This window comes from Dryobates pubescens, chromosome 19, assembly GCF_014839835.1.
Source record: "Dryobates pubescens isolate bDryPub1 chromosome 19, bDryPub1.pri, whole genome shotgun sequence".
Taxonomy (NCBI): domain Eukaryota; kingdom Metazoa; phylum Chordata; class Aves; order Piciformes; family Picidae; genus Dryobates; species Dryobates pubescens.
In genome coordinates this window covers 2260902-2285980 of record NC_071630.1, presented here as the reverse complement: position 1 = coordinate 2285980, position 25079 = coordinate 2260902, and the positions used below count along the sequence as shown (strand labels likewise).

Sequence of the window (25079 nt, the reverse complement as noted above, 5' to 3'; positions counted from 1 at the left end):
GTCCCACACCTGCCTGCTGCCCACACACCTGCTGTACAGCTCCGTCCCCCTCAGCCTGCTCAGCTGGCCCTGCCTCTGCCCAGCTGCCCCTGCCTGCCTCCAAGGGCCCAGCGGAGCCCACATGTCCCCCAGCCTCCTACCCTCTTTGCCCAGGAGGCCCCAAGGCGCCGGGCAGGTCTCCCCTGCCTGCTCTGCTTCCTTGCACCTCCACGCGTGTCCTCACACTTGGCCGCAGCTCCCCGACCCCGGCAGACACCCCATGGCCCCGGCCCTCCAGCCTTCTGCCCAGGTGTCCCCATTCCCCCAGCCCCCCGGCCCCACCGGGACACCTTTCCCTGTGCCTCCAGCCCTCCCAGCCGCCTCTTCCCTCGCCCTCCTCCCTCTCGGGCCTCCTGCTCGCCCCCATGTAACCTCCTGTCCCCAGCTCCTGCCTGCCAGCCGCTTCTCCCTCCGCCCAGGGAGCCGCCCCTGCACCCCCCTCGGGCCCCTCTCCCCAGCCCTGCGTCGCCAGCTGGCTGCCAGCCCCTCGCCCCTTCCCGCCCGTCCCGCAGCCACAGTCGGCACACAGCAGGGCGGGGGGCAGCGTTTATTGCCGGCCTCAGTTGGCCTCCAGGATGGAGTCGATCCAGCCGCGCAGCTCGGTGACACGGGTGTAGACGCCGGGCACCTGGGGGTCGCAGGTGGCGCTGCCCCAGGAGACGATGCCCACCAGGGTCCAGGCGCCGTCCTTCTGGCACACCAGCGGGCCGCCGGAGTCGCCCTGCGGGCAGAGAGTGAGGGCAGGGCGGGGGCAGCACGGGGCGCAGGGCGGCGCGGGGGGCAGGGCGGCGCGGGGGCACCTACCATGCAGGAGGTGGCACCGTCAGCGCCGGCGCAGATCATGGAGCTGAGGATGCGGAAGCCCCAGAACTGTTTGCACTGATCGTTGGTGAGCAGGGGCAGGGCCACCTGCTGCAGCACCGCGGGGGTGTTGGAGGCTGCGGGACAGGCCGGGGGTCAGCAGCGGCCACGGTCAGCGGGGCACAGGGACAGGGCTCGGGGACCGGGCTGCGGGTGGGGGTGGGAAGGAGCACGGGGAGGGGGTGGGGATGGGGATGCAGAGAGGGAGCGGGGATGCGGACGGCAAGCAGCACACTGACAGGGATGGGCATGAGGACGGGGAAAGGGCAAGGGATCGGGACAGGCACGGGAACGGGGACAGGCACGGGAACGGGGACAGGCACGGGAACGGGGACAGAGACCGGGATGAGGTTGCGGGCAAGTAGGAACAGCAGGACAAGGAGGGACTGGGATGGGGATGGAGATGAGGAGGGAGAAGGGTCAGGTGCAGGGACCGGGGGTGAGGATCAGGAAGGGGCTTGGGCGTGAGGATGAGCGTGAGGACTGGAGATGGGGCTGAGGATAAGGCCAGGGATGAGCCCGGGAGACGAGGAGGAGAGCGGGAATGGTGAAGGGGCGGAGGCTGGGCAGAGGAAGGAGCGGTACCGTTGGGGTCAGTGAGGCCCCAGCCGGTGGTGACGCAGGTGGTGCCCCCGGGGAAGTCCTCGGTGGCCGTGGGCAGGCAGACAGGGGACACCCGCTGGGTCAGGCGCGCAGGACTGGCCAGTTTGATCAGGGTGATGTCGTCACGGATGGTCAGCATGTTGAACCTGGGGTTCTTGAAGACCTGCAGCAGGCAGCACCGCTCCCAGTGCCTGCACCCCTGCCCACGGCCCCCGGCGCCGCGCAGGCACCCAGGGCCGGCACCCCAGGGACCGATAAGGGCTGAGAGGCATCCTGCAGAAGGGCTCTGAGGGTCCCAGGTCGATAGGGAGGGCGTGGTACAAATCCCACCCCGGGTCACAGGACAGCAGGGCCGTGCTGGGGACTCATGGGCACCTCAGGGAGCAGACTCCAACCCTAGGACCAATGGAGACCTGAGGAGCAAACCCCAACCCCGGGGCTTGGCAGCAGGGTGGCAGGGACACCCCCACCCAAGGGAGCAGAGACCAAAGCCCGGCATGATGGGACTCCAGGGAGCAGAACCCAGACCCAGGGCACAGGGCTATGGGGACAGCAGCAGAGACCTGGGGGACTCTGGCACAGACCAGACCCCAAAACCCGTGCTGAGGTGCCACCAAGGAGCTAGGGACAGCCCCGGGAACAGGCACATGCGAGGGACCAAGGGTCAGCCCCCAGGGCTCAGGAAGATGGGGACACCACGAGCACATGTCCCAGCCAGGGCTGATGCTGACTGGGGACCTTGGGACTCTTCAGGGCACTGCAGGGCAAGCACTGAGGTGGGGGCACTGGGGACACCCCACAGGCACTGCTTAAGAGGACCCTGTGGCCCTGGCCCCCATTCCTGCAGTGTCCTGGGAACTGGGGACACCCAAGCTGAGCAGTGACAAGGAGCAGAGACACCCCAGGGAGCTCAGCTCATGGGTGCAGGGCACCGTGGACCTCCCAGGGACCCTGAGCCTCAGGGTAAGAGGAACCAGAGGCCCCCTGGGAGCCTGTCCCCCAGGACAAGAGGGACCTGGGGCTGCCCGTGCTGGCTCTGGGACCCCGCGGGCACATGGCCCTTGCCTCGCCAGTACCTTCTCGATGGTCAGCTTCTGCTGGGCATCAGTGGGGGCGTCCTGGTCGTAGGCGCCCACCACCACCGTGTCGGTTTTCCTGCACACAGGCAGGCGCTGAGCGCAGGGCGCAGGGCACGGGCCACGCGGGTGGGCGCTCTTAGGGCCCCCGCGCCTGTGCCCAGCCCCGCGCCGGCCGTCGGCAGAGCCGCTGCCTACCTGACGCCGCAGTGGGCAGCGGTGACCACCCAGTTCTCACTGATCAGCGACCCGCCGCAGAAGTGGAAGCCGTCGTAGCGCTGGCAGGGAGAGGGAGCTGCCGTCGGCGCTCGGCACCGCCGGCACCGCCGCCGGCCGCTCCGTGCCCGGCCCTGCCCCGGCCCCCGCCCGGCACGGCACGGCGCCCACCCCGCCGCGGGCACTCACCTGGAGGGACACCTGCCAGGGCCAGGAGCCCGGCACGGCCGGCTCTCCGTTGACGATGCGGGGGTAGCCGCGGATGACGGGCGTGATGGCGGGCACGCCGCAGCCTGCGGGGCACGGGCACGCATGGCAGCGGGCTCCGGCCGGCCCGGACCCGCCGCCCCCACCACCGCTGCCGCCCCCCGAGCCCTCCCCGCCCGGCCCCACCGCCCCACTCACTCTCGGGGAGGGCGGCACGGGCAAAGCCCGCCAGCGCCAGGCAGCTCAGCAGCCACAGAAAAGCCATCGCGACTCGTGGGGCCAGACCCTGCCTGGGGCTCGGGGCCTCTTATACCCACCCCTGGGCACGGACCCGCCTCTGGCCTTGGCACCTCCGCCTCTGCAGGTGGCGTGGCACCCATCACAGTGTGCTGGCACGCTGCCACTCCTGATATGTGGCCCTGGGGACCCTGGGGCCCAGCCCCCTGCTGAGCACGAACCACATACCCCAGCCTGGGAATGTCTGGGAAGGTCTTTGCTCCAGGGGCTGGTGGGCACTGCCTCGCCCAGGCACCAGCCAGGGGCCTTCGTGGCAGCTGTGGCTGCAGGAGGCAGAGCTTTGCCAGCAGGTCAGGGGAGGGATCCTGAGCTCCTGCTCAGCACTGGGTGACCAGCAGTGCCAGGTCTGATGCTGGGCTCTCCAGAATGGGACAGACAGGGACATCCTGGAGAGAATGCAGGGAAGCAGGGGACAGGAACAGCTCTGATGGTTATGGGGGGAGAGATGCAATGGGACAGAGCCAGGCTCTTTCCACTGGTGCCCAGTGGCTGGACAAGAGGCAAAGCTACAATGTGCTGGGCAGGAAGGTTCTTCTGACTGTCAGGAGACACATCCCTGCTGTGAGGTGACTGAGCACAGGCTCAGGCTGCCCAGGATGGCTGTGGAACCTCCATCCATAGACTCATAGAATTGTCAGGGCTGGAAGGGACCTCAAGGCTCAGCCAGTTCCAATCCCCCTGCCATGGACAGCGACACCTCACACCACAGCTGGCTGCTCACAGCCACATCCAGCCTGGCCTTTAACAGCTCCAGGGATGAGGCTTCCACCACCTTCCTGGCAACCTGTGCCAGGCTCTCACCACCCTCCTGGGGAAGAACTTCTTCCTAACATCCAATCTGAATCTACTCATTTCTAGTTTTGCTCCATCCCCCCCAGTCCTATCCCTCCCTGACACCCTCAGAAGACCCTCCCCAGCTTCTTTGTAGCCCCTTTCAAATACTGGAAGGCCACAAGAAGGACTCCTTTGAGCCTTCTCCTCTCCAGACTGCACAACCCCACCTCTCTCAGTCTGCCTCCATAGCAGAGCAGCTCCAGCCCTCTGCTCACCCTTGTGGCCCTTCTCTGGACACCTTCCAGCACCTCCAGATCTTTCCTGTAACAGAGGCTCCAGAACTGGACACAGTGTTCCAGCTGTGGTCTCACCAGAGTGGAGCAGAGGGGGAGAACCACCTCCCTCACCCTCCTGGCTGTGCTTCTCTTGATGCAGCTCAGGATGTGATTTGCTTTCTGGGCTGCAAGTGCACACTGCTGGCTTATGTATCCATGAGGATACTCAGAAGCCATCAGCACATGGGGAGCCCCACTGGGGATGAACCTGGTGAACCCCAATGTTCCTTCACACTTCACCCACCCTGTGTCACAGGGACAGCCCTTCCCATGCACATGGCCATGGAGCATGTCAGAGCCAGCACCCAGGCCCTACTGCTGTTGTTCCACAGCCCCCCAAGGCCATCAGCTCCAGGTGCTACACTCCCAGGCCACATCTTGGCATTGTACCAAGCTCAGGATCCCTCCCCTGACCAGCTGGCAAAGCTCTGCCTTCTGCAACCACAGCTGCCACGAACCCCATGGCAGGGGGGTTGGAACTGGCTGAGCCTTGAGGTCCCTTCCAGCCCTGACAATTCTATGATTCTATGGATGGAGGTTCCACAGCCATCCTGGGCAGCCTGAGCCTGTGCTCAGTCACCTCACAGCAGGGATGTGTCTCCTGACAGTCAGAAGAACCTTCCTGCCCAGCACATTGTAGCTTTGCCTCTTGTCCAGCCACTGGGCACCAGTGGAAAGAGCCTGGCTCTGTCCCATTGCATCTCTCCCCCCATAACCATCAGAGCTGTTCCTGTCCCCTGCTTCCCTGCATTCTCTCCAGGATGTCCTTGTCTGTCCCATTCTGGAGAGCCCAGCATCAGACCTGGCACTGCTGGTCACCCAGTGCTGAACAGGAGCTCAGGATCCCTCCCCTGACCTGCTGGCAAAGCTCTGCCTCCTGCAGCCACAGCTGCCACGAAGGCCCCTGGCTGGTGCCTGGGCGAGGCAGTGCCCACCAGCCCCTGGAGCCTAGTGTGCAAAGACCTTCCCAGACCTTCCCAGGCTGGGGTATGTGGTTCGTGCTCAGCAGGGGGCTGGGCCCCAGGGTCCCCAGGGCCACATATCAGGAGTGGCAGCGTGCCAGCACACTGTGATGGGTGCCACGCCACCTGCAGAGGCGGAGGTGCCAAGGCCAGAGGCGGGTCCGTGCCCAGGGGTGGGTATAAGAGGCCCCGAGCCCCAGGCAGGGTCTGTCCCCACGAGTCGCGATGGCTTTTCTGTGGCTGCTGAGCTGCCTGGCGCTGGCGGGCTTTGCCCGTGCCGCCCTCCCCGAGAGTGAGTGGGGCGGTGGGGCCGGGCGGGGAGGGCTCGGGGGGCGGCAGCGGTGGTGGGGGCGGCGGGTCCGGGCCGGCCGGAGCCCGCTGCCATGCGTGCCCGTGCCCCGCAGGCTGCGGCGTGCCCGCCATCACGCCCGTCATCCGCGGCTACCCCCGCATCGTCAACGGAGAGCCGGCCGTGCCGGGCTCCTGGCCCTGGCAGGTGTCCCTCCAGGTGAGTGCCCGCGGCGGGGTGGGCGCCGTGCCGGGCGGGGGCCGGGGCAGGGCCGGGCACGGAGCGGCCGGCGGAGGTGCCGGCGGTGCCGAGAGCCGACGGCAGCTCCCTCTCCCTGCCAGCGCTACGACGGCTTCCACTTCTGCGGCGGGTCGCTGATCAGTGAGAACTGGGTGGTCACCGCTGCCCACTGCGGCGTCAGGTAGGCAGCGGCTCTGCCGACGGCCGGCGCGGGGCTGGGCACAGGCGCGGGGGCCCTAAGAGCGCCCACCCGCGTGGCCCGTGCCCTGCGCCCTGCGCTCAGCGCCTGCCTGTGTGCAGGAAAACCGACACGGTGGTGGTGGGCGCCTACGACCAGGACGCCCCCACTGATGCCCAGCAGAAGCTGACCATCGAGAAGGTACTGGCAAGGCAAGGGCCATGTGCCCGCGGGGTCCCAGAGCCAGCACGGGCAGCCCCAGGTCCCTCTTGTCCTGGGGGACAGGCTCCCAGGGGGCCTCTGGTTCCTCTTACCCACAGGCTCAGGGTCCCTGGGAGGTCCACGGTGCCCTGCACCCATGAGCTGAGCTCCCTGGGGTGTCTCTGCTCCTTGTCACTGCTCAGCTTGGGTGTCCCCAGTTCCCAGGACACTGCAGGAATGGGGGCCAGGGCCACAGGGTCCTCTTAAGCAGTGCCTGTGGGGTGTCCCCAGTGCCCCCACCTCAGTGCTTGCCCTGCAGTGCCCTGAAGAGTCCCAAGGTCCCCAGTCAGCATCAGCCCTGGCTGGGACATGTGCTCGTGGTGTCCCCATCTTCCTGAGCCCTGGGGGCTGACCCTTGGTCCCTCGCATGTGCCTGTTCCCGGGGCTGTCCCTAGCTCCTTGGTGGCACCTCAGCACGGGTTTTGGGGTCTGGTCTGTGCCAGAGTCCCCCAGGTCTCTGCTGCTGTCCCCATAGCCCTGTGCCCTGGGTCTGGGTTCTGCTCCCTGGAGTCCCATCATGCCGGGCTTTGGTCTCTGCTCCCTTGGGTGGGGGTGTCCCTGCCACCCTGCTGCCAAGCCCCGGGGTTGGGGTTTGCTCCTCAGGTCTCCATTGGTCCTAGGGTTGGAGTCTGCTCCCTGAGGTGCCCATGAGTCCCCAGCACGGCCCTGCTGTCCTGTGACCCGGGGTGGGATTTGTACCACGCCCTCCCTATCGACCTGGGACCCTCAGAGCCCTTCTGCAGGATGCCCCTCAGCCCTTATCGGTCCCTGGGGTGCCCCTGGGTGCCTGCGCGGCGCCGGGGGCCGTGGGCAGGGGTGCAGGCACTGGGAGCGGTGCTGCCTGCTGCAGGTCTTCAAGAACCCCAGGTTCAACATGCTGACCATCCGTGACGACATCACCCTGATCAAACTGGCCAGTCCTGCGCGCCTGACCCAGCGGGTGTCCCCTGTCTGCCTGCCCACGGCCACCGAGGACTTCCCCGGGGGCACCACCTGTGTCACCACCGGCTGGGGCCTCACTGACCCCAACGGTACCGCTCCTTCCTCTGCCCAGCCTCCGCCCCTTCACCATTCCCGCTCTCCTCCTTGTCTCCCGGGCTCATCCCTGGCCTTATCCTCAGCCCCATCTCCAGTCCTCACGCTCATCCTCACGCCCAAGCCCCTTCCTGATCCTCACCCCCGGTCCCTGCACCTGACCCTTCTCCCTCCTCATCTCCATCCCCATCCCAGTCCCTCCTTGTCCTCCTGTTCCTACTTGCCCACAACCTCATCCCGGTCTCTGTCCCCGTTCCCGTGCCTGTCCCCGTCCCCGTGCCTGTCCCCGTTCCCGTGCCTGTCCCGATCCCTTGCCCTTTCCCCGTCCTCATGCCCATCCCTGTCAGTGTGCTGCTTGCCGTCCGCATCCCCGCTCCCTCTCTGCATCCCCATCCCCACCCCCTCCCCGTGCTCCTTCCCACCCCCACCCGCAGCCCGGTCCCCGAGCCCTGTCCCTGTGCCCCGCTGACCGTGGCCGCTGCTGACCCCCGGCCTGTCCCGCAGCCTCCAACACCCCCGCGGTGCTGCAGCAGGTGGCCCTGCCCCTGCTCACCAACGATCAGTGCAAACAGTTCTGGGGCTTCCGCATCCTCAGCTCCATGATCTGCGCCGGCGCTGACGGTGCCACCTCCTGCATGGTAGGTGCCCCCGCGCCGCCCTGCCCCCCGCGCCGCCCTGCGCCCCGTGCTGCCCCCGCCCTGCCCTCACTCTCTGCCCGCAGGGCGACTCCGGCGGCCCGCTGGTGTGCCAGAAGGACGGCGCCTGGACCCTGGTGGGCATCGTCTCCTGGGGCAGCGCCACCTGCGACCCCCAGGTGCCCGGCGTCTACACCCGTGTCACCGAGCTGCGCGGCTGGATCGACTCCATCCTGGAGGCCAACTGAGGCCGGCAATAAACGCTGCCCCCCGCCCTGCTGTGTGCCGACTGTGGCTGCGGGACGGGCGGGAAGGGGCGAGGGGCTGGCAGCCAGCTGGCGACGCAGGGCTGGGGAGAGGGGCCCGAGGGGGGTGCAGGGGCGGCTCCCTGGGCGGAGGGAGAAGCGGCTGGCAGGCAGGAGCTGGGGACAGGAGGTTACATGGGGGCGAGCAGGAGGCCCGAGAGGGAGGAGGGCGAGGGAAGAGGCGGCTGGGAGGGCTGGAGGCACAGGGAAAGGTGTCCCGGTGGGGCCGGGGGGCTGGGGGAATGGGGACGCCTGGGCAGAAGGCTGGAGGGCCGGGGCCATGGGGTGTCTGCCGGGGTCGGGGAGCTGCGGCCAAGTGTGAGGACACGCGTGGAGGTGCAAGGAAGCAGAGCAGGCAGGGGAGACCTGCCCGGCGCCTTGGGGCCTCCTGGGCAAAGAGGGTAGGAGGCTGGGGGACATGTGGGCTCCGCTGGGCCCTTGGAGGCAGGCAGGGGCAGCTGGGCAGAGGCAGGGCCAGCTGAGCAGGCTGAGGGGGACGGAGCTGTACAGCAGGTGTGTGGGCAGCAGGCAGGTGTGGGACAGGCGGAGTGCCCTGGGCACACCTGGGCAGGGAGTGGGACGCTTGGGCAGGCTTGGGGGCCGCGGTCAGGTGTGGGGCCAGCAGGGTGGGTGTGGGGCCAGCAGGCTGGACCCGTGGGGGCACGGTGGGCTGTGGGGACCGTGTCCGTGCACGGGGCTGCCACGGCTGGTGCTGGAGGCACCGCGTCGGGGAGAGGCTCCGTGTGCCAGCCGGGGCCACCTTAAGGTGCCGGAGGCGGTGTCGGCAGGAGGGGCCGGGCCCTGGGGCGGTGCTGGGGGCTCCGATGGTCAATATAGAGGCTCCCACAGACAATATAGAGGCTCCATAAGCCTCTATAGAGGCTCCCATGGTCTATATAGAGCCTCCACAGGCCTCTATAGCGGACCCCATGGTCTATATAGAGCCTCCATAGGTCTCTATAGAGGACCCCATGGTCTATATAGAGGCTCCATAGGTCTCTATGGAGGCTCCCACAGTCTATATGGCAGCTTCTTCGGCCTCTGTAGAGGCTCACATGGCTTATATAGAGGCTCCATAGACCTCTATAGAGGATCCCACAGTCAATATAGAGGCTCCCACAATAAATATAGAGGCTCCATCGACCTCTATGGAGCATCCAATGGTCAATACAGAGGCTCCCACAGGTACCACAGGCCTCCGTAGAGGCTCCATGGCCCTCTATAGAGGTCAATATAGAGGCTCCATTGGCCTCTACATAGGCTCCATAAGGCCTCTATAGAGGCTCCCATGTCAATATAGAGGCTCCATAGGCCTCTCTAGAGGCTCCCATGGTCTATGTAGAGGCTCCATAGGCCTCTACAGAGGCTCCCAGAGTCTAAATTGTGGCTCCATAGACCTCTATAGAGGCTTCAATGGTCAATATAGAGGCTCCCTCAGACAATATAGAGGCTCCATAGGTCTCTATAGAGGCTCCTACAGTCAACATAGAGGCTCCATAGGCCTCTATAGAGGCTCCCACAGTTTATATAGAGGCTACACAGACCTCTATAGAGGCTCCTATGGTCTATATAGAGGCTCCCATGGTCAATACAGAGGCTCCAGAGGCCTCTAGAGAGACTCCATAGACCTCTTTAGAGGCTCCCATGACCAACATAGAGGCTCCCATGGTCAATGTAGTTATTCCATAGGCCTCTATAGAGGCTCCACGGTCTGTAGAGGCTCCATAGGCCTCTATAGAGGCTCCCATGGTCAACATAGAGGCTCCACAGGCCTCTTTAGAGGCTCCCACAGTGCTATGCTCATTAAAAGGCTATCAATACTTAATGAGCAGCATGATTAATACAAATAGTAATACATTTACTCATCCTTGTGGTGGCCTCTCTACGTCCAAGCTGAACCCAAAGTATTTCTTGGTGGATTTGCTCCCCTCCCTTTTTTTTTCTCTCTCTCTGCTGGGGAAGAGGAGGAGGGAAAGAGGGGAAGGATTCTCAGCCTTGCCCCCATAGAGAGGCTTTGCAGAGGGACTTTGCCAGGCTGGGCAGATGGGCAGAGGCCAACAGGATGGCATTCAACAAGTCCAAGTGCCAGGGGCTGCACTTTGGCCACAGCAACCCCAGGCAGTGCTACAGGCTGGGGGCAGAGTGGCTGAGAGCAGCCAGGCAGAGAGGGAGCTGGGGGTGCTGGTTGACAGCTGGCTGAACATGAGCCTGCAGTGTGCCCAGGCAGCCAAGAGGGCCAATGGCATCCTGGCCTGCATCAGGAAGAGTGTGGCCAGCAGGAGCAGGGAGGTCATTGTGCCCCTGCACACTGCACTGCTCAGGCCACACCTTGAGTCCTGTGTCCAGGGCCAGCTGAGCAGGCTGAGGGGGACGGAGCTGTACAGCAGGTGTGTGGGCAGCAGGCAGGTGTGGGACAGGTGGAGTGCCCTGGGCACACCTGGGCAGGGAGTGGGACGCTTGGGCAGGCTTGGGGGCCGCGGTCAGGTGTGGGGCCAGCAGGGTGGGAGTGGGGCCAGCAGGCTGGACCCGTGGGGGCACGGTGGGCTGTGGGGACCGTGTCCGTGCACGGGGCTGCCACGGCTGGTGCTGGAGGCACCGCGTCGGGGAGAGGCTCCGTGTGCCAGCCGGGGCCACCTTAAGGTGCCGGAGGCGGTGTCGGCAGGAGGGGCCGGGCCCTGGGGCGGTGCTGGGGGCAGTTCCTGGCGCTGGTCCTGTCCCGGGCTGTCTCCACCATGGCTCTGCGGCGGGTGCTGGGTCTGGGGGGGGCCCTGGGGCGCCGGAGCTACTGCTCCAAGGTGGGGCCAGGCTGGGGGTGCCGCGGGGTCGTGAGGGAGCGGGTGGCAGCCAGAGGCAGGAGTCCGTGGGTCGGCGTGGGTGAAGGAACCACTGCCTGGCCGCCGGGGCCGAGCCTCCTGTCCTCCCCCTAAGGGGTGCCTCTCCTTTCTGCACCCCCCCATGCAGCCGCTGCCCCCCGACTTCGTGGAGGCGCTGAGGGCCGTGGTGGGGGCGCCCAACGTGTCCACGGCCACGGCGGTGCGGGAGCAGCACGGGCACGACGAGTCCATGCACGAGTGGGTGCAGGGCTGGGACCCCCGGGAAGGGCTGGCGTGGGGAGGGGCTACGGAGAGGAAAGGGTTCGGGGAGGGGCTGGACCATGGAGAGAAGGGGTCCTGGTGGGTGGAAGGGTCAATGCAGGGGAGGGGTCCTGGTGACGGGAATGGACTTGCTAGCGGAAGAGTTCGGGGAGAGGAAAGGTCTGGGATGGGGAAAAGCCATGGGCAGGGGAAGGGGTTTGGGGAGGGGAAGGGGCACAGGGAGGGGCAGGGCAATGGGACATGAAAGAGGAAGGGTTCGGGAGGGGATGAGGCCCTGGAGAGAGGCTAAGGGTCTAGGGGAGGGGAAGGCTATGTGGAGAGGAAGGTCCCTGGAGAGGGGAAGGGTCTGGGCAGGGAGAGGCTATGCGGAGGGGAAGGTCCATGCAGGGTCCGGGCAGGGAAGTCAGCGTGTCAGCGGTGCCATCCTGCTCCCCAGCTGTGCCCCCCCGGATGCTGTGGTGTGGCCCCAGGCTGTGGAGCAAGTGCAGGAGCTGGCGGCGCTCTGCCACCGCTGCCGCGTGCCCATGGTGCCCTTTGGCACCGGCACCGGCCTTGAGGGCGGCGTCAATGCCGTGCAGGTACTGGCACGGCCGGCACCGCCTTGGCACCCCCGGCGCCCCTCGCCCTGCCCTCGCCTGGGGGGCTCTCGGTTGCCGGCTGTGCCCGCTCACCTCGGTTCCCCCGTGCCAGGGCGGCGTCTGCTTCGACCTGAGCCGCATGGATGCCATCACGGAGCTGAGGCTTGAAGACTTCTCCGTGGCGGTGGAGCCTGGCGTCACCCGCAAGGCCCTCAACAAACACCTGCGCGGCACTGGGCTCTGGTTCCCCGTTGGTACCGTGGGCGCCGGGGAGCGGCAGAGGACGCCCGGGGGGGGGTGGCGCTGGGGGTGCTGGGGGACGCCTGTTGGGCTGGGGGTACTGGGGATGCACGGGGGGTGCTGGAGTGACCGTGGGGTTGGAGGTGCCAGGGCCCCAGTGGCACTGCCATGCCCGTGGGGTGCTGAGCTTCTAGAGGTGCTGGAGGCGCCCCTAGGCTGCTGTGGTCATCACTTGGCATGGGTCATGGTGCCAGAGATGTCCCAGAGGTGCCCACGGGGCTGGGACTGCTGTGGTCTGACAGGTGCTGGGCTCCCTATGGAACTGGGGACGCTGGGGGGTGCTCATGGATGTGCTGTGCTCCCAAGGGTGCTGGAGGTGCACACTGAAGTGCTGTGGTCTCAGGGGTGTCCAGTGGGGAATGAAAACCATGGTTGCAGGGGGCCCCAAGGCCCCAGGGATGTTGAGGTCCCCGTGGAGGTGTCTGAGACGTGCTGGAAGTCTGCTTAGGTGTGCCATGGTCCTAGTGATGTATAGGGGTGCTAACAGGACTAGAGGTGCCATGGTACAGGGGTGCCAGAGGTCTGCTTAGGTGTGCCATGGTCCTAGTGATGTATAGGGGTGCTAACGGGACTAGAGGTGCCATGGTACAGGGGTGCCAGAGGTCTGGTTAGGTGTGCCATGGTGCTAGTGATGTATAGGGGTGCTAATGGGACTGGAGGTGCCGTGGTGCAGGGGTGCCAGGGGTCTGCTTAGGTGTGCCATGGTCCTAGTGATGTATCAGGGGTGCTAATGGGACTGGAGGTGCCGTGGTGCAGGGGTGCCAGGGGTCTGCTTAGGTGTGCCATGGTCCTAGTGATGTATCAGGGGTGCTAATGGGACTAGAGGTGCTGTGGTGCAGGGGTGCCAGGGGTCTGCTTAGGTGTGCCATGGTCCTAGTGATGTATCAGGGGTGCTAATGGGACTAGAGGTGCTGTGGTGCAGGGGTCTTCTCGAGTGTGCCATGGTCCCAGTGATGTATCAGGGGTGCTAATGGGACTGGAGGTGCCGTGGTGCAGGGGTGCCAGGGGTCTGCTTAGGTGTGCCATGGTCCTAGTGATGTATCAGGGGTGCTAATGGGACTGGAGGTGCTGTGGTGCAGGGGTGCCAGGGGTCTGCTTAGGTGTGCCATGGTCCTAGTGATGTATCAGGGGTGCTAATGGGACTAGAGGTGCTGTGGTGCAGGGGTCTTCTCGAGTGTGCCATGGTCCCAGTGATGTATCAGGGGTGCTAATGGGACTGGAGGTGCCGTGGTGCAGGGGTGCCAGGGGTCTGCTTAGGTGTGCCATGGTCCTAGTGATGTATCAGGGGTGCTAATGGGACTGGAGGTGCCGTGGTGCAGGGGTGCCAGGGGTCTGCTTAGGTGTGCCATGGTCCTAGTGATGTATAGGGGTGCTAATGGGACTGGAGGTGCCATGGTGCAGGGGTGCCAGGGGTCTGCTTAGGTGTGCCATGGTCCTAGTGATGTATAGGGGTGCTAATGGGACTGGAGGTGCCATGGTGCAGGGGTGCCAGGGGGCTTCTCGAGTGTGCCATGGTCCTAGTGATGTATCAGGGGTGCTAATGGGACTGGAGGTGCCGTGGTGCAGGGGTGCCAGGGGGCTTCTCGGGTGCACCATGATCCATAGGGATGTTGGATGGGGTGCCATGATCCCAGGGGCACACCAGCGGTACCCACAGAGGAGCGGATGCCATAGACCTGGGTGCGCTGGGGTCCCCATAGCGTTGGGGGTGCACTGGGGTTCGGGGGGGGGGGCGGGGAGGGGGCATCCCACGGCCCAAATCCCTGCACCGTTCCAGCCATGCCCGTCTGGACCCGCAGACCCCGGGGCGGACGCCTCGCTGTGCGGCATGGCGGCCACGGGCGCCTCGGGCACCAACGCCGTGCGCTACGGCACCATGCGGCCCAACGTGCTCAACCTGCGGGTGGTGCTGCCGGACGGGCGCCTGCTCCACACCGCTGGCCCCGGGCGCCAGCCCAGGTGGGCACCTGGCGGGGCCAGGAAGGGAGGGGACGGGATGGGTGCCCGCCGGCGCCCCGCTCACCGTCCTCCCGCAGGAAGCGAGCGGCCGGCTACGACCTGACCTCTCTCTTCGTGGGCTCCGAGGGCACGCTGGGCTTCCTGACACAGGCCACCCTGCGCCTGCACCCCCTGCCCGAGGCCGTGGCCGTCACCACTGCCACCTTCCCCAGCGTGCGGGCGGCCGTGGCTTGCACCGTCCAGGTGCTGCAGGCGGCCGTGCCTGTGGCGCGCATCGGTGAGTGCCCGCTTGGGGGGGAGGGTGGCGCCGGGGGACAGGGGGCCGGTAGTGGGTGGGCTCAGCCTGGTCCTCTCCCACTGCAGAGTTCCTGGATGAGGTGATGGTGGAGGCCTGCAGTCGCTTCAGCAAGCTGGAGCTGCGGGCGGCGGCCACGCTGCTGCTGGAGCTCCACGGCTCCCGGCGCGGCTTGGCCGAGCAGCAGCAGCAGGCGGGTAGGGACGGGAGGTGCCTGGCACGGGGGTAGGGTGGCTGGGATTGACACCAGCGTGGCTGGGGCTGGGAGCCAGGGTGGGTACCCGGGGACCAAGATGGGTTGCTCAGGGACGGTGGTGGTGGTGGGGTGCCCTCGGACGAGGGATGAGTACACAAAGCCATTAACTGGGGAACCTTGGGGTCACCATGATGAGGGGTGGGTGCCCAGGGGTGGACACTAGGGAACCAGGGTGGATGTCACCAGGGCCTGTGGACAAGGGGAGCAGTGGTGGGGTGAGGGGGGTGGTGTGGCTCTGGAGTGTGATAGATGTCCTGGTTCATTGGCTGGGGGACCTTGGGGTCACCAGGGTGGGGGACAGATGTCTAGAGCTGGGGACCACAGGACTGAGGGTCTGGGGGGGTGGGCTCAGTGATGGTTACTCGTGCCCAGGGGAAGCAGAGATTGGTGCTCAGAATGGAACTGGGCACAACACACAGGTCACCAGTGTGAGGGATGGGTGCCTGGACTAAATGGTCCAGTGCAAGGGCCAGGAGCCCAGGGCCAGGGGGGACCAGAGGGGACCAGAGGTTGTCCTAGGGTGATAGACAGAGCCCAGGAATAGGGGGGGGCATGGGACTGGTGCCCATGGTGGGGCCTGGGGGGTGCTGCGGGTCCTGTCCTGGCCCCATCCCAGGGCTCCTGACCCCATGACCAGAGGAGATCGTGCAGCTGAACGGTGGCTCCAGCCTGGCCTGGGCAAAGGAGCCGGAGGAGCGCGAGCGGCTCTGGGCCATGCGCCACAGCGCCTGGTACGCCGCCCTGGCCCTGCGGCCCGGCTGCCAGGTGAGGGACGGGCACGGGGCTGGGCACGGGGTCCGGCGGTGGCAGCTCCCGGTGGAGCTGCAGGCACCGTCACGCTGCCTTGCCCGGCCCAGGGCTACTCCACAGACGTCTGCGTGCCCATCTCCCGCCTGCCCGACGTGGTGGTGGAGACCAAGCAGGACCTGCAGGACTCTGGCATCACTGGTCAGTGGGGCCGCAGACCCTCGGGGGAGGGAGGGGTGCAGGGGGGGCCACCATCCTCCCTGGCGTGTCCCATCTGGCCCCCCGCATGCCCCCGCAGGGCCCATGGTGGGACACGTGGGGGATGGCAACTTCCACTGCATCATCGTCTTCAACACCCACGACCCGGCCGAGGCCCAGCGGGTCCACGCCTTCACCGAGCGCCTGGGCAGGTGGGGACAGGGACACGCCAGGGGGATGGAGGGGGACAGACGCCCCCCGCGCCACGTCCTGATGCCCTCTGCCCCGCAGGCGGGCGCTGGCGGCGGGGGGCACCTGCACCGGGGAGCACGGCGTGGGGCTGGGCAAGCGGGCACTGCTGCGGGAGGAGCTGGGCCAGGAGGGGCTGGACACCCTGCGCAGCATCAAGACCGCCCTGGACCCCCACAACCTCATGAACCCTGGCAAGGTGCTCTGAGGGGGCAGCAGCACCCACCTGGCAGCTTCTGGAGGCAGGGCTGGGGCGGTCCCGCCGCCCTGCGCTGCTGCCACCCGCCGTGTTCCCCCAGATCCCCCCACCCCCAGCCCTGTGGGGCAGGGACTCTCAATAAACCTCTTTGCACTCACAACCTCCATGTGCCATGCTGTCTGTTGGGGGCGGGGGGGACAGGCCACCACTGCCCCTCTCCAGGGGGACTCTGCTCCAAGCAGTGCACAGACAGGCAGAGCAGAAGGTCCCAGCGCTCGGGCCACACCTCCAGAGCCGCAGTGATGTGCTGATCACCACCATTCAGTCAGAGAACCACAGAATGGGCTGGGTTGGAAGGGACTTCACAGCCCATCCAGTTCCAGCCCCCCTGCCCTGGGCAGGGACACCTCCCACCGGCCCAGGCTGCTCGAGGCCTCATCCAACCTGGCTTTGAACACCTCTAGGGAGGGGACAGCCGCAGCCTCCCTGGGCAACCTGTGCCAGGCTCTCCCCAGCCTCACTGGCAAGAATTTCTTCCTTATCTCCTGCCCCAGTCTCCCCACTTCCAGCTTCAATCCACTCCCCCTCAGCCTGTCGCTGCAAACCCCTGTCAGAAGTCCCTTCCCAGCCCTCAGGTACTGGAAGGCTGCTAATAGCCAAGTCTGAAAGAGCAGAGGGATTCCACAGCCATCAGGACATCTGCTGTCCACAGCTACCTGAAGGGAGGCTGTAGCCAGGTGGGGGTTGGTCTCTTCTCCCAGGCAAGCAGCACCAGAACAAGAGGACACAGTCTCAAGCTGTGCCAGGGGAGGTTTGGGCTGGAGGGGAGGAGAAAGTTCGTCACAGAGAGAGTTTGTTGGCCATTGGGATGTGCTGCCCAGGGAGGTGGTGGAGGTGTTCAAGAGGGGATTGGATGTGGCGCTTGGTGCCATGGTTTAGTAGTCAGGAGGTGCTGGGTGACAGGTTGGCCTTGATGATCCTTGTCCAACCTTCCTGATTCTATGACCTGTGCTTGCTGACAGCAGACCTTAGCCTGGGTTGGAAGGCACCTTTAAAGCCCACCTAGTTCCAACCAGCCCAGACGGGCAGGGACACCTCCCAACCAGCCCAGGTGGCTCAAGCCCTCATCCAAACCTGGCCTTGAACCCCTCCAGGGACGGAGCACCCACAGCCTTCCCTGTGCCGGCCTCTCGCTCGCCCTTAGCCATACCCACAGCAAAGTGTGGCCGTGGGGAAGGGGCACAGCCAGGGGTTGGGGAGGGGGGGAAAACTCCAGCACTTCCCCCCACCCCTTGCCCCCCCATCACCCACTTGAGCAAGGAAGCCAATGAAATAAAATAACAGTGAATATTTTATTGAACATTGTTTTAATACCATATCAAAACACCTTGACTAATGAAGGAAGCTTCCCCTCCCCCCACCCCTACCCCCTCCCCAAAGCTCGGAACTCTTTTTTTTTTCCTCTCGTGTGTGGTTGTTGGTTGTTGTTTTTTTTTCCCCTGTTTTTTTTTGTTGTTTTCATATATAAATACAGAAAGGTTTCCCGCAGGGGGCACGGCCACCGGCAGGGGAAGGGCTCACGAACGCTAACCGCGCCCGCCGCAGCCAGCAGGGGACGGCGACTGAGGGGGGGAGCAGGACGGGGGTGCTGCGGGAGGGGGGGGCACTGCCGTGAAACAACTTCCCCATCTTGGCACCCCCACGCTCTAGCGAGTGTGTCTGGAAAGGGGGGGGGGACCCCATCCCCCTGGAGTCTCTTTGAAATGCATCCAACTCCCAAGGAGCTGGAAAGAGAGAAGGGATAGGGATGGGCGGGGGGAGGGTTTGGCAAGAGAGGAGCCCCCGCGGGGAGGGGAGGGGAGGGGGCGGCGGGGATGCTGCTGCGGCTCTCCGGTCTCTGAGTGGCTCTGGCTGAGTTAAAGAGTGACCAGGCTGTAAACATCACCGGGGCAGGGAAGCTCGGCTCCAACCACGCTGCCAGTCCACACCAAGCTTCAGTGCCGGGTGGGTTGGTTGGGGTTTGTTTCCTTTGTTGGTTTTCTCTTCCCACCCCAACCCCCCATTTTTTTCCCCCTCCTTTTTTTCCCCCTCCCTCTTTATTTTTCCCCTACCATTTTTTCCCTCCTTGTTTTCTTCTCCTTTTCCTTCTCCCCCTTTTTTTCCTTGTCCTTTTTCCCTCTTTTCTCCTTTTCTTGTTCTTTTTTATCCCTCCTTTTTTCCCCTTCCTTTTTTTCCCCCCTTCCTTTTTTCCCCTTCCTTTTGTTTTTCCCTTCCTTCCCCCCTCCCCCTTTTTTTTCCTTCACCTTTTTGCCTTTTCTTTCATCTTTTCTTCCCTTCCCCCCCCTTCATCTTTTATTTTCCCCCCTTCCCCTTTTTTTTTTTGTTCTCACTGTAAACACTTGAAAGACAGACACCCCCCCCCCTCCCCTCCCCTCCCCTCCCTTCTCCCTTCTCCCTTCTCCCACCCCCCCCCCCAGCCCCCAAACCCTTTGCAGCTTGACTCGGGGGAGCAGCGGCCCCGCTCCCGGCGTGGGGCAAGAGTTCCCCTCCCCCTGTCGTCTCTACGCTGCCAGGGGCTAAAGGTGGAGATCTCCAAAAGGGAGAAAGGAGAGAGGGAGAGAGAGGGAGGGAGAGAGAGAGAGAGAGAGAGAGGAGGAAAATTCCTGTTGAGTCAGTGCAAAAAAATCCGAGCAGAGCCCCCGGGCGAGCCCGGGCGGGCGGGCTGGGAGGAGGGGAGGAGAGGTTGCCGGTGAGAACCGCGCGGTGCTCCGTTTGGCCGGCTGTCCCCCCGGCAGCTGTCCCCCGGCCTTCCGGGGAGCAAAGCCAAACATCATGGCAGGGGTTCGGCCGAGGGGCGTCCGTCCCTGGGGGCAGGCAAGAGCTCTCTCCTCGCTGACCAGCGGCCGTGGAGGGGAGAGCAGAGTCCCTCCGCCGCCGCTTTTGTTTTGTTTGCTGTTGCGGTGGGGTTGTGGTGGGTTTTTTTTTTTCCTCACTCTGTCTTCTCTTGGATGCTTCTTTCTTTGTTTTTTTTTTTTTTTTCCACTTTCAAAGCTTTTAAATAATTAATAATAATAATAATAATAATAATAATAATAATAATAATAATAATAATAATAATAATAATAAAACCCAAACCAAACAACAAGGGGGGGGGAGAAAAAATGAAAGGAACAAAACCCAAGCCTCCAAAACCCTCAACAAGAACAAAATAAGCAAAATAAAATAATTAATAATAATAATAATAATAATACAAAAAAAACCCCCACCAAGCCCCAAAACAAACTAAAATTCTCTTGTTGTCCCAAGTGGATTCAAGTGTTTGTTTGTTTGTTTGTTTTTCTGGGTTTTTATTTGTGTCTTCTTGAGGAATTTAAAGTCAGCCCAAAACTCCAGGCGGGGCAAAGGGGGAACGGGGAGAGGAGGTACAGCAGGTATAGCAAGGTGCCCTGTGAGGGGAGAGAGAGAGACCAGCTCAGGTGAGGAGGACCTGTGGCCACCCCATCCTATCCCACCTCATTTCAGGCCAGCCCACCTCATTTCACCCCATCTCAGCCCACCCCACCCCATCTCATCCCAGCCCATCCCATCCCATTTCACTTCATCCCACCCTATCCCATCCCATTTCACCCCATCCCATCCCATCCCATCCCATCCCATCCCATCCCATCCCATCCCACCTCATCTCATCTCATCCCACCCCATCCTATCCCACCTCATTTCACCCCATCTCATCCCACCCCACCCCATCTCATCCCAACCCATCCCACTTCATCCCACCCTATCCCATCCCATTTCACTCCATCCCATCCCCATCCCATCCCATCCCACCTCATCTCATCCCACCCCATCCTATCCCATCCCATTTCACCCCATCTCATCCCCATCCCATCCTATCCCCATCCTATCCCATCTCATCCCATCCCATCCCATCCCATCCCACCCCACCCCACCCTATCCTATCCCATCCCATTTCACTCCATCTCATCCCACCCCACTCCATCCCACCCCACCTCATCTCATCCCAACCCATCCCATCCCATTTCACTTCATCCCACCCTATCCCATCCCACCCCACCCCACCCCATCCTATCCCATCCCATTTCACCCCATCCCATCCCATCCCCATCCCATCCCATCCCATCCCATCCCATCTCATCCCATCTCATCCCACCCCATCCTATCCCATCCCATTTCACCCCATCCCATCCCCATCCCATCCCATCCCCATCCCATCCCATCCCATCCCATCCCATCCCATCCCATCCCATCCCATCCCATCCCATCTCATCCCATCTCATCCCACCCCATCCTATCCCATCCCATTTCACCCCATCCCATCCCCATCCCATCCCATCCCATCCCATCCCATCCCATCCCATCCCATCCCATCCCATCCCATCTCATCCCATCTCATCCCACCCCATCCTATCCCATCCCATTTCACCCCATCCCATCCCCATCCCATCCCATCCCATCCCATCCCATCCCATCCCATCCCATCTCATCCCACCCCATCCTATCCCATCCCATTTCACCCCATCTCATCCCCATCCCATCCCATCCCCATCCCATCCCACCTCATCTCATCTCATCTCCATTGCATCTCATCTCATCCCACCCCATCTCCATCCCATCCCATCCCATCCCACCCCACCCCATCCTATCCCATCCCATTTCACCCCATCCTATCCCATCCCATCCCATCCCACCCCACCCCATCCTATCCCATCCCATTTCACCCCATCCCATCCCATCTCATCTCATCTCATCCCATCCCATTCCACCCCATCCTATCCCATCCCATCCCACCCCATTCCATCCCATCCCCATCCCATCCCCATCACACACACAGAACTGTCAGGGCTGGAAGGGCCCTCAAGGCTCAGCCAGTTCCAACCCCCCTGCCATGGGCAGGGACACCTCACACCACAGCAGGTTGCTCAGACCCACATCCAGCCTGGCCTCCAACACCTCCAGGGATTAAGGCTTCCACTACCTCCCTGGGCAACCTGTGCCAGGCTCTCACCACCCTCCTGGGGAAGAACTTCTTCCTCACAGCCAATCTCAATCTCCCCACTTCTCCTTTTGCTCCATCCCCCCCAGTCCTATCACTACCCAACACCCTAACAAGTCCCTCCCTTAGCTTTCTTGTAACACCCTTCAGACATTGGAAGGCCACAATAAGGTCTCCTCAGAGCCTTCTCCTCTCCAGGCTGAACAGCCCCAACTCTCCCAGCCTGTCCTCACAGGAGAGCAGCTCCAGCCCTCTGCTGACCCTCGTGGCCCTTCTCTGGACACATTCTTCCTAATGTCTAATCTAAATCCCCCCTCCTCTAGCTTGGATCCATTCCCCCTAAGTCCTATCACCACCTGACACCCTACAAAGTCCCATCCCATCCCACCCCACCCCATCCCACTCTCCTGGCCCAGGATTTGAAGCCAGCAGAGGAAGATTGGCTCAAGCAGCCCCTGGCCACAGCATGCCCACCTTAAGAGAGAAGTCAGCAAGCAGGCCCGGCAGGTCAATCAGAAGGATGCTCCGGGCAAGATCTGTTCACTTCAAACCATGAGTCTATACAGCTGCAGAGAGGAGAGGGTGTCACCACCACGCCTGGGAGGTCCCTGCCTGTCCCCCCTGCCACCCAGGCAGCTTCCATACCTTTTGTGATAAATGCAGAGGCAGGGCAGCCTGGCTATCGTGTCCCCCTGCAGCAGCTCCTCCAGGCAGATCACGCACTCGCCGGCATCCTTGGTCAGCACGTCATCTGGGAGGGGAGGAGAGGGCAGTGCTGAGATGGGGTCCCCCATGGCCTTCCCCTTCCTGGGGTGGAGGGAAGCCCGTGGCCACCTCCAGGGAGGCAGTTAGGGTGAGGCAGCCAACTGGCAACACTGGCAGGAGGGCTCAGGTCGAGGCCCAGGGTGGTGCCCTGCCCCTGGCACCCAAGCAAGGCGGGGATGAGCGTCGCTCCCTGGCCAGCGGTCAGGAGAGAGGATGGGAGGTGCAGGAGCTTGCAGACCAGTGCCCAACCCAGCAAGCCTTGCTCCGCTCGGAGGGGCAGCCTGGGAGGACAAACATCCCCTGCCCCAGCCGGGCAGGACCTCGCCTGTGTTCGTCCATCTGACCACGAGAAAAACCTTCTTCACTTTGGAGGGCGACTACAGCAGGCTGCCCAGAGAGGTTGTGGAGCCTCCACCTCTGGAGAGATTCCAATCCCCCCCCCTGGCCATTGTGCTCCTGGGCAAGCTGCTGCGGGTGTCCTGCTGGACTGGGCGAGCTCCAGAGGTCCCTTCCAACCGCTGGGATTCTGTGACGCCTGGCCAGCAGCAACGCAGCGAGGGAGCCGTGTCCCAGCAGGACCCCAAGCGGGAGCAGCAGCGCTGAGCGGCGCCAGGGCAGCAGGGCAGGGCCTCGGCAGCAGCAGCAGCAGCCTGCTGGAGCACAGCCCTCTTGGCAAGCCCTGCCCAGCCGCTCGCCCATGCTGCCTGCCGCAAGCCTCCGGGGCCTGCCCAGGGCCCTCCCGAGGCGGAAGGAAGGACGCGGCGTCCCCTGCGGAGCCTGGCCCCCAGCCCTCCCCCGGCCTTGAGAACCTCCCTGCAGGCTGGAGGTGGCTCTCAGCAACCTGCTCTGGCGTGAGGTGTCCCTGCCCGGGGCGGGGCGGGGGGGGTGGGGGTTGGAACTGGCTGAGCCTTGAGGTCCCTTCCAACCCTGACAGCTCTGTGACTCTACGCAGCCTGGGGCAAGCCTCCCCTGCGGCCTGGCCGGAGGGGGCCCGCGGCGGAAGGGAGGCTGCGGCGTCCCCCGCGGAGCCTGGCCCCCAGCCCTTACCGTTGTAGGAGAGGCGAGGTTTGCTCAGACACATGATAAAGTGCATTTCCATCTCGTCAGAAGCCACGGACTTGGAGCAAATGGGGCACTTGAAACCTGCGAGGGAGAGCGGGGAGAGGGAGAGAGAGGGAGAGGAGCTCTCAGCGAGCGGCCCGGCGGATGGAAGAGTCCTCCCCAGCAGCCCGGGCGGCCCCCTGAGGGCACGGCCGGGCAGGGCAGCTCCTCACCTGCCGCCTGCATGGTGGCACGCACCCCGCGCAGCGCCCGCCGGGCACCCGCTCATCCTGTGCCAGCCGCCGGCAGCGCCGCGGGGGGGTGGACGCGGGCACCCCACAGGGCACAGCCACCCCAGCTGGTGCCCGCCGTCCCCCGGCCCCTCACGCAGAGGGCAGCCGGCCTGTGCCAAGGCGGCGCACACGTGGCCGGCAGCTGCTGCTGGGCCTTAAAGGGCGAGGAGCGGCCCGGGCCGCGCAGCGCCCCGCGGCTGGCGAGGGCAGGGGGCACGGCCCCGCGCCAGGGCGGCGCGGCCGGAGCTCGGCCCCGCGGGGCTGCGCCAGCGGCGCTGCCAGGAGGGAGGCTGACGGCAGAGGGTGAGGCGGGCCGGAGCCCTGCGCGCCCAGCGCCTCCCGCTGCTGGCCGCCGGGAGGTCGGGCGCTCGCCCCTCCGACGCCGGCCAAAAGCCTCCAGGAGCTGGGAGCCGTGCAAGGTGGCGTCCCAGACAGAGCTTGGGTTGTGTCTCGCCGCCTGGACCTGCCTGGGGACCCGGGCTCTCGGGCAAAGCTGGCTCTGTCTCTGCTTGGAGGATGCCCAGCAGGTGCCAGGGTACCTCGCTGGTGCCCCCGCCTGCTCAAGCTGCACAGACTGCTATCGTCCCCAGTGCCACCAAGTGTGCTGTCCTAAAACCAGCTTCCTAAACCCCAAACATCCCCAGGCGGCCCTGCAGGCCACCTGCCCAGCACTCCCTGCCCTCCCACCACAGCCAGTTCAGGGCCATGTGCTTTGGCCCTGGCCAGCACAGCAAGGCTGACACAGCTGGGGTCGTGTGTGCCACCACTGACACCATGGGTGTGCATCAGAACATCCAGTGTGCCATACATTGAGACCAGAACGTCCAGTGTGCCACCATGGTGTGCACCAGGACATCCAGTGTGCTACAATGGCACCAGAACATCCAGTGTGCCACCATGGTGTGCACCAGAAGATCCAGTGTGCCATACATTGGCACCAGAACATCCAGTGTGCCACCATGGTGTGCACCAGAAGATCCAGTGTGCCATACATTGGCACCAGAACGTCCAGTGTGCCACCATGGTGTGCACCAGAAGATCCAGTGTGCCATACATTGGCACCAGAACGTCCAGTGTGCCACCATGGTGTGCACCAGAAGATCCAGTGTGCCATACATTGGCACCAAAACATCCAGTGTGCCACCATGGTGTGCACCAGAACATCCAGTGTGCCATACATTGGCACCAGAACATCCAGTGTGCCACCACTGCCACCACACATTGGCACCAGAACATCCAGTGTGCTACAATGGCACCAGAACATCCAGTGTGCCACCACTGCCACCATACATTGGCACCAGAACATCCAGTGTGCTACATTGGCACCAGAACATCCAGTGTGCCATACATTGGCACCAGAACATCCAGTGTGCCATACATTGAGACCAGAACATCCAGTGTGCCACCATGGTGTGCACCAGAACATCCAGTGTGCCACCACTGCCACCACACATTGGCACCAGAACATCCAGTGTGCTACAATGGCATCAAAACATCCAGTGTGCCACCACTGCCACCATACATTGGCATCAGAACATCCACTGTGCCATACATTGGCACCAGAACATCCAGTGTGCTACAATGGCACCAGAACATCCAGTGTGCTACAATGGCATCAGAACATCCAGTGTGCCACCACTGCCACCATACATTGGCACCAGAACATCCAGTGTGCCATACATTGGCACCAGAACATCCAGTGTGCCAGCATGGCATCAGAACATCCAGTGTGCCACCACTGCCACCATACATTGGCACCAGAACATCCAGTGTGCCA

At 63.9% G+C, this 25079-nt stretch overlaps 4 protein-coding genes across 4 annotated transcripts in view; 2 read left to right on the top strand and 2 right to left on the bottom strand.

Annotated features, from left to right (window-relative positions):
• Positions 1-569: 569 nt before the first annotated feature.
• Positions 570-3267, bottom strand: CTRB1 (chymotrypsinogen B1). Its single transcript, XM_054170243.1, has 7 exons — positions 3219-3267; positions 2985-3088; positions 2778-2857; positions 2580-2658; positions 1486-1666; positions 844-977; positions 570-760 (listed from the first exon to the last, which is right to left on the bottom strand). Exons 1-7 carry the CDS (start codon positions 3265-3267, stop codon positions 599-601), a joined length of 789 nt encoding a protein of 262 aa, XP_054026218.1. The 3' UTR covers positions 570-598.
• A 2328-nt stretch (positions 3268-5595) lies between these two features.
• On the top strand, positions 5596-8285 carry LOC128898162 (chymotrypsinogen 2-like). Its single transcript, XM_054170241.1, has 7 exons — positions 5596-5644; positions 5775-5878; positions 6001-6080; positions 6200-6278; positions 7189-7369; positions 7878-8011; positions 8095-8285. Exons 1-7 carry the CDS (start codon positions 5596-5598, stop codon positions 8254-8256), a joined length of 789 nt encoding a protein of 262 aa, XP_054026216.1. The 3' UTR covers positions 8257-8285.
• A 2752-nt stretch (positions 8286-11037) lies between these two features.
• LDHD (lactate dehydrogenase D) lies at positions 11038-16260 on the top strand. Its single transcript, XM_054170247.1, has 11 exons — positions 11038-11108; positions 11275-11384; positions 11845-11986; positions 12099-12240; positions 14086-14245; positions 14323-14522; positions 14609-14737; positions 15434-15561; positions 15654-15744; positions 15842-15953; positions 16033-16260. Exons 1-11 carry the CDS (start codon positions 11046-11048, stop codon positions 16196-16198), a joined length of 1443 nt encoding a protein of 480 aa, XP_054026222.1. The 5' UTR covers positions 11038-11045; the 3' UTR covers positions 16199-16260.
• Positions 16261-19460: 3200 nt separating this feature from the next.
• Positions 19461-25079, bottom strand: part of ZNRF1 (zinc and ring finger 1) — a 43784-nt gene continuing 38165 nt past the window's right edge. The window contains 4 exon segments of the mRNA XM_054170240.1: positions 19461-19635; positions 21678-21769; positions 21849-21954; positions 23016-23111. Of these exon segments, the coding sequence (XP_054026215.1) occupies positions 21712-21769; positions 21849-21954; positions 23016-23111 (260 nt within the window). The 3' untranslated portion in view covers positions 19461-19635; positions 21678-21711.